Genomic DNA, 8792 nt, shown 5'->3' on the forward strand with positions numbered 1-8792 from the left:
AGCCTTAGAATCAACAGGTGTGTTGTGATTTGATACAAACCTGAACCTACTGACACAATCAACTGTAGAAAAACTGGGATGTAAAAATTATCCCTTATACCTGGTTTGAACTGAATGGGAAACACTCCCACACGCATGCAATAAGAACACGTGACGTCAACGGGGTTGGAAATGACTTTGTGGTTTACATTGTTCAGCACATGTACCTGAGAACATTAGTCACAGTGACACACACTTCTACCATGTGATTTATTGATGAGAAGAGTCTCTCTCGCTCTCATCTCGGGTCAAGTCTCAGATGCGGGTGGAGACTGGATCTCTGGTGCGAATGTAGTAATGAGTAAAGAGCTGCACTACTCTGAAATCCATGTAAAACTAGCCAACACATTAAGACAACAATATGAATGATATATAAGGTTATAGTTCAACACAATGCCCACAATGACCTGTTAAGAGATTCGGCCATTCTCAAATACACAGATTACTCTCAAAGGAAAGCGTAAATAAGTAAGTATGTTTCTAACTCTTTGTAATTCTACCTCAGAAAAAGTCACCTGAACACTGACACAACTGTATTCATCAAGGACCAAACCATTTGGCAATGTAACATTCATGAGTTACTGTTCACAATAAATTAAGTCCTTAATCTTCTTGTTTTGAGGTCACAGGGCACAAGGGCAGTGGCCCCAGTCAATGATCAGCCATCTAAACAGGAAGTCAAAGACGGTTTTGACTTCAGATCTAATTTCAAAGTCAGAGTGACACAACAGCTACTGCTGTAGCAGCCGATATATAGCCGATTACTCAACTATACACCATATAATCACTCAAACTAATTGCCTAAATTAATCCTACACATACTCTTAAAACCATTGTGTCAAACGTCTACATGTATCAGTCATGAACACATATAAATGGCCTGTGATTTATGAGAGGCAGGGTTGAAGTGAATGGTGCTTTACAGCTCTGCAGCTGCTGTCTGTTGTTAGAGTGTTGGAGAAACGCTGAAGGATGTTCCTCTGCTTGCTTCACACAGGCTTAAATATTAATTGGTGCATAATAGGGATGAATAAAGTCTAGCCCGGGGCAGTGAGTTAAATCCAAACCTACCGCTGCTTTGGGCAGGCATGACTGCAGTCAGCAACCATGGTCATTAGGGTTAGATGCTAATAGCAGTTAACTCAGAAAAGAAGGAAAATACACAAGCTGCAGGGAAACATCTTCTCTTTTGATGAGGTGTAATGTTATATTGTAAACAGTTGTGTTCATTTAAGTTGCTAGTTGGTTTATAATACCTTGTACATAAGCCTACTTAAAGGGATAGTTCACCCAAAAAGTTGTCATTTACTAACGCTCATGTTGTTCCAAACCTGCATGACTTACTTTATTCTGCGGAACACAAAAGGAGATTTTGTGAAGAACTGTTTATATTCATACAATGAAAGTCAGTGCCGTCCAAAACACAAACATTCTTTAAAATGATCTAATTTTGTGTTACGCAGTCATACAGATTTGGATTTTTATTTTCTTCTGTCAGAAAGATACAGTATATGCACCTTTCTAAAAGGTGCATATTACAGTAGTTATATGTACCTTAAAGGTACTACTATGAACTCCTATGATTTAGGGGTAAATGAAGTACAATATTGTAACATTAAGGGTACCTCACCTCCCGTACCCCTATAGGTACAGTTTCTTCATTTTTTTTCTGAGAGTGTTAGGTGAACTATCCCTTTAAGCTGAAATGTATTAGGGGTGTGACTTGATGTGCGTCCAGGGTTAAAAAGTGTAAAAATATACAGAGAGAAAGTCATTCCGAGACAACATGACTCACCCCAGCGTTGTCATGGTTACTATAGTGTACCAGAAGGAGGCCGGGATGCTGGTGAACTTGCTGGACGAGGAGCCTTTCTCAGCGTAGAACATGACTGTGGCAAAGATGATGATGGCCATGGTGAGGGAGAAGAGGAGGAAGCCAAGCTCAGACGCACAACTCTTCAGCGTGTAGCCAAGGATTCGGAGACCCTGGGAGTGGCGGGAGAATTTAAAGATCCGGAAGACGCGGAACACCCGTAGCGTGACGAAGGCTCCGCTCACGTCCTCGTTGTTGGTCATGACAAGCCCAATGTAATATGGTAAGATGGCTACTACATCGATAATGCTCATCACGCTTCTCATGAAGCGGTACCTGCTGGGTGCTGCAAACAGTCGCATCAGATACTCCACCGTGAAGATCATTACGCAAGCCGTGTCCATGCAGAAAAACGCTTCTGTGTAGCGCTCCCCGCAAGGGATGTCTCTCTGATTCGGCGTGGAACCACAAGGAACCGTCTCAACCACGTTGGTGATGACGGATATGGCGATGAAGAACCCGGTTACATAGTAGAAAACCAGTGCCATGGTGCTAGTGTGCGGGTTCTCGAAAGCCCTCCACATGGTCTCGCGGAAAGTCATGTTGGGGGGTTTATTGTCTTTGTTGTCCTCAAGGTCATCCATAAGACGTTCCGTGTTCTCCCTCTTGCGATCCTTATACTCTTCATAACAGCAGTCGCTGATGATCTCTGGAATGATTCCAAAGAACGCCAGCTCCTCATCGTAGGCAGAGATGCACTCGTAGCGCGGGTAGTGCAGCTTTCCTGTGCGGTAGAAGTTAAGAATACTTCTGAACGAATCCGGATCTCGGTCAAAGAAATACTCCCTAGTCTCCTCATTGAAGAAGAACTCTTTTTCGGAGCTCCCTAGGAGCGTATCAGGGTAACGGTCTAGCGTGTTCCGCCAGGTCTGGAAGCGTCGGCCGCTGACATTGAGGATGATAAGCTCATCCTGTCGCTTGTTCTTATTGGTCGGTGCGACAGGCATGGGCAGGTTGGCCACGGGCATCCATCCTATGGCCGCCGCCCGAGCGAAGGGGAGCCAGGCTGCCACTCCAGCAGCCATGGGGACTCCGGCTGGGGTCGAGGGGACCAGATCGAACACCTTCACAACCAGCTTGACATTAGATTAGACCCCATCTACATAGAGAGAGGCAGGGAGATGGGAATATAGAAGAGAGTGAGAGATTGGCAAATGTGGGAGGACAGGAAGAGGAGAATTCCAATGGGAAAGAGTGAGACAGATGTGAAATGGGAGTGAAAATATGGCAAGAGCGAACAGGATGCCAGCAGAATTGAGCAGCAGAGGTAAAAGGGAAGCAATCAAGTAGAGTACAGTAAAAAGAAGTACGTAAAAAATGGGAAATGAAACACAAGGAAAGATAGGGAAGACAGTTGCAATGGAAAAGAAGGAAAAAAACACAAATAGGCAAAAACGGTAGACTGTATTAGACCTCAAACCTTAAGCCTATTAGTTAGTTTTGTTACAAAGAAACAAAATAGTTGTCTATTTTTTTACCAGGCATTATTTATAGGCCATGGTTTGCACAAATGTATTCTTACTATACCAATGCATTTATATTATAGTTAAAGAAAATTACTAACATGTTTTACAAGATTGCTTTTACAGTGGCAGCAAATATTATACAGCACATACATCATGATAACTCGTAAAGAAAGCTAATTACAAAACTATTCATTCTCAGTTCATGTAAGACAGACTCCAAAGGGTAAGGCACGATTTCTGCTCGAGACACAGAAACCTTCAGCACAGCAGTTTGAAACAGATGCGAACCTGTTGAGCTTAATGCAAAACAATAAAACGCCACGAAATATTGGACGCTAAACACGGACAGTGCTGTAGTTCTTACTTTACGAGCATCAGGATTTGCACTGTTAACACTTCAACCGCGGTTATCCACAGCTGCGCCCAAATAAAAATGGTTAAATATGAACCAGACTGATGAATCTCATTGAAAAATAATAAAACAAATAAAAATAATGAAAAACATTTCTAGTCCAAAACACAGCAAACTAATTTTCAACAGTTGAGTTTTTTGTTACTTACCCACGAAAAATCTTTCAACTTTTCATTCATTCAGCTACATTTATGACATTTCCTCCTGACATCACTTAGAAAGTGTTCGCCGAAAAAATCCGCACATTAATGAGGAAAAACACAAAACAAGAACCCAACTGAAAGAACAAAATAATAAATGAATAACCAGCGTGTTTGGGGTCGGAAAGGGATAGTTTAGTTGTATTTGCGTCCCTCTGTCACATCCTACGCTGTTTTATGATCCATTTGCTCGGACGGACAGAAATGCCGCACCGACCGCTCGCGCGCACGAAGTGACTCCCGCAGGATGCTCGGCTGATGGATAGAGGTGGTAGTCTTTTCCCAACCTCGCTCTCTCTCTCGTTTTCTTTCTCTCTCTCTCTCCTCTACATAAACCAGCACACTCCCTTTCTCCCTCCCCAAGGTCTCTCCGCTGCCAGGTCTCGCGCTCTCTAGTTTGGCTCTGCGCGCGCGATCGGTGTTCGTGGAGCAGAGAGAGCGCGAGACGCACAGAGGCAGTATATGCTTGCTTTCGCGCCAGTCACACTGTTTGACAGCGCGGTGATTTCGCCTTACTTTATAGTGGGCTCATCCTGCTTGGATGAATATAGAAATGGGGACATGGTAATTGATTTGCAAAGTCATTCGCGAGCGCAGTAACCATACACAATATGACATTCAAAACGTCCTGTGCGAACTCTCAGTCTCACATTGATTCGTAAAGATAATTGTAAGTATTATAAGCTACAAAAAGTAGCTTATTCACGGAAATGTATGTATCATAAGTTAAACAGCACCAGGATTAAAAAAAGTTTTTTTTTTTTCATAGATCATATAGACCTACTACTTGTCTGTTTTAATAGTTTGTGTGATGCAGACACCTATGCAACAAATTTCTAAAATTAAATTGTACTGGTCCTCACTAGTTAAAAAGGCTATTAAAGGCTACCAAAATATCTTTTTAATTAAATCTAGAGTTTTGCACGTTTCTGTTTTGGGTAGGTTTAGGGGTAGTTGGGATAGGCCTTAGAACAAAATATCATAAATCTGATGGAAGTCCATGCAATGTCCTCACTAATATATAGAGAAACAAACGTGTGTGTGTGTGTGCAGGTTTATATTACATTGTGTCCCCACAAGGATAGTAAAACTTGACATCACCTACATTGTGGGGACCAGCCAGCGGTCCCCACGAAGGAAATGTGTTAATAAACATACTAAATTATATTTTTTTGAAATTGTAAAAATGCAGAAAGTTTTGTGTGATGATGGGTAGGTTTAGGGGTAAGGTTAGTGTAAGGGGACAGAATATTGTGCAGTATTAAAACCATTACGTCTATGGAGAGTCCCCACAAAGATAGTGAACCAGACATGTGTGTGTGTGTGTGTGTGTGTGTGTGTGTGTGTGTGTGCGTATGTGTGTGTGTGTGTGTGTGTGACTATTTGAGGGCAAATTGTCCTCTTAAATACAGTGAGGAAAATAAGTATTTGAACACCCTGCTATTTTGCAAGTTCTCCCACTTAGAAATCATGGAGGGGTCTGAAATTGTCATCGTAGGTGCATGTCCACTGTGAGAGACATAATCTAAAAAAAAATAATCCAGAAATCACAATGTATGATTTTTTTAAACTATTTATTTGTATGATACAGCTGCAAATAAGTATTTGAACACCTGAGAAAATCAATGTTAATATTTGGTACAGTAGCCTTTGTTTGCAATTACAGAGGTCAAACGTTTCCTGTAGTTTTTCACCAGGTTTGCACACACTGCAGGAGGGATTTTGGCCCACGATTCTCTATTGGGTTTAGGTCTGGAGACTGGCTAGGCCACGCCAGAACCTTGATATGCTTCTTACAGAGCCACTCCTTGGTTATCCTGGCTGTGTGCTTCGGGTCATTGTCATGTTGGAAGACCCAGCCTCGACCCATCTTCAATGCTCTAACTGAGGGAAGGAGGTTGTTCCCCAAAATCTCGCAATACATGGCCCCGGTCATCCTCTCCTTAATACAGTGCAGTCGCCCTGTCCCATGTGCAGAAAAACACCCCCAAAGCATGATGCTACCACCCCCATGCTTCACAGTAGGGATGGTGTTCTTGGGATGGAACTCATCATTCTTCTTCCTCCAAACACGTTTAGTGGAATTATGACCAAAAAGTTCTATTTTGGTCTCATCTGACCACATGACTTTCTCCCATGACTCCTCTGGATCATCCAAATGGTCATTGGCAAACTTAAGACGGCCTTGACATGTGCTGGTTTAAGCATGGGAACCTTCCGTGCCATGCATGATTTCAAACCATGACGTCTTAGTGTATTACCAACAGTAACCTTGGAAACGGTGGTCCCAGCTCTTTTCAGGTCATTGACCAGCTCCTCCCGTGTAGTTCTGGGCTGATTTCTCACCTTTCTTAGGATCACTGAGACCCCACGAGGTGAGATCTTGCATGGAGCCCCAGTCCGAGGGAGATTGACAGTCATGTTTAGCTTCTTCCATTTTCTAATGATTGCTCCAACAGTGGACCTTTTTTCACCAAGCTGCTTGGCAATTTCCCCGTAGCCCTTTCCAGCCTTGTGGAGGTGTACAATTTTGTCTCTAGTGTCTTTGGACAGCTCTTTGGTCTTGGCCATGTTAGTAGTTGGATTCTTACTGATTGTATGGGGTGGACAGGTGTCTTTATGCAGCTAACGACCTCAAACAGGTGCATCTAATTTAGGATAATAAATGAGGTGGACATTTTAAAGGCAGACTAACAGGTCTTTGAGGGTCAGAATTCTAGCTGATAGACAGGTGTTCAAATACTTATTTGCAGCTGTATCATACAAATAAATAGTTAAAAAATCATATATTGTGATTTCTGGATTATTTTTTTTTAGATTATGTCTCTCACAGTTGACATGCACCTACGATGACAATTTCAGACCCCTCCATGATTTCCAAGTGGGAGAACTTGCAAAATAGCAGGGTGTTCAAATACTTATTTTCCTCACTGTATAATGAAACTCAATGTAAAAAAAAGGGCTTGTAAAAACATTTACAGTGCTCATTAGTATTTGAAAAGATCGTACAATTGGCCAAATCATGTTATAGCTACTACTTTAAATGTAATGATAATGTTAATGTTAGTGTTAGTAGGTAGGGTAGTCTCACTGCCAGACCTTTGACTAGACTACAAAAGGTTGGGTCGATAGCTTATCAAGAACCGCCACCTTTGACGGAAAGAGTTGTTTGATTGATATGTCAATGAGAGTTTGCTTTGCTTATAGCCTGCCTTTTTGGGCAGGGCTATGCAAGCTATATTGTAATGCTATAATTGACTAGCATGCAAAAAAAGTTAGTTAAATAATGACGATGTTCTCCTCAAACTGAAAACATGCAGAAATACGATGTACTGTACAGTACAGAAAAAAGAAGTACATGATTCAAAGCAGTTCAATTAGTTTAATTGCAATCCAGTGCTTCAGACAAAACTCTGGTTGTCTTTTAAAGGTTTGTTGAAAACTAACTTGACAAACTTTGGCAAATCAAGTGATTATTTTGCTTAACCTAAAAGAGAAGAAAAGAAGAATGTTGTGGGCATTCATGCATGCATAATTACCCTACTGCTGTCATTTAATAGCAATTAATTTGTGTTTTTGGATCAAAACCTTAACCAGTCCAGCAAATTAATGAGCAAACACAAAGCCATATGCATTGCTGTTCTCCAGGGCCAAAAACAGGCCACTTGAATTTCATTTCTGTTCTCTTCATATTGTGTATATGTGAATTATTTTATATCCCTCTTTTTTTTCTCTCCTGTAACGTCCTTCAAACGTGGCTCACTGGATGAATCCTCAGCAGTTATCGGCTTTGGAAATCCTTGATGGATTTAGTGTGCTGGCGTGCCTTGTGATGGAAGCGTGTTGTTGAGCGTGGAGCTGGTTCTGATATGTGTAACCACAGATTCGCTGCTTCAGTAAGCAATATAAAGCCTAATTAACTCTGCTGGGATTCTCAACTCTCAAAGTGGGCCTGAAGGTTCTGAAGAATACCAATAAACTCAGATCAGTGGCGACAGTGTAAAAATAAATCCTAACAGCAAACTTTTACGGTTGAGCGAACAACTGTACTTTTTCTAAAAGCACTTACCTGCCTTTGCCACAGGAAATGAAATATACAACTCAACTCCACTAAATTCCTTCGTATTACCCTTATTCATTCCTCATGTAGTAATTCAACTCAGTGCAGAATAATGTGAGAAGGCCCGTGGTCTAGAGTAACTCTTTTCAGACAGACACAAAAAAACACTATCAGAGTCCCAGACTTCCTAAAATATCCTGTCAAAAAGAATAGACCGATCAATAGCATCCAACAATGTGCTTAAATTTACAAGCTCAGGCACGGAAACACGTCCACTGTCTGTCTGTGGTTAGAAGGAAACCATTAATCAATTTAACTACAGCCATTTCAGCGATGTGACAGGGAGCAAAACCAGACTGCAGTTATTCACATAATTACTGGCTGTGTAAATGACCTCAGTAATATAATTTAACGTTTTAATGTAAACAGTAAATGCAAGGTTAGGTGATAGGTGTTGCTTGGGTGTGACTTATGTTTTAGATTGAAGATATATGCTCAGACAGGCTCTTTCTAAGATCTCCAGCAGGAGGTTTTAAAATTGGCATGAGACGGAAGCTGCAATTGTCTTTTCTTCCTTATTGTGACATATATCCAAGTGAAACGGCTTCTTGAACAAGAAAAAAATGTAGGACGGGACTTTGATTAATTTCGATTCATTGATTGGATTGTTGGATTGACGGTTGCAGTTTGCTATTGCTGTGATCTCATGTGAGTGACAGGTTGTCCCGCCCTCTCGCCAGTA

At 41.5% G+C, this 8792-nt stretch overlaps 1 protein-coding gene across 3 annotated transcripts in view; it reads right to left on the reverse strand.

Moving 5' to 3' along the window:
- kcnd3 (potassium voltage-gated channel, Shal-related subfamily, member 3) overlaps positions 1-4254 on the reverse strand; it is a 106100-nt gene extending 101846 nt beyond the window's left edge. The window contains exons 1-2 of one of the 3 annotated variants that reach the window (XM_084087454.1): positions 3940-4254; positions 1835-3011 (exon numbers count right to left, since the gene is read on the reverse strand). In XM_084087454.1, the coding sequence (XP_083943580.1) occupies positions 1835-2937 (1103 nt within the window). In that variant the 5' untranslated portion in view covers positions 2938-3011; positions 3940-4254. The remainder of the gene's footprint in view (positions 1-1834; positions 3012-3939) is intronic. The other 2 variants (XM_084087456.1, XM_084087455.1) reach the window with 2 other exon arrangements.
- Between the last annotated feature and the right edge of the window lie 4538 nt (positions 4255-8792).

This window comes from Abramis brama (genome assembly GCF_963993115.1).
Source record: "Abramis brama genome assembly, chromosome: 16".
Taxonomy (NCBI): domain Eukaryota; kingdom Metazoa; phylum Chordata; class Actinopteri; order Cypriniformes; family Leuciscidae; genus Abramis; species Abramis brama.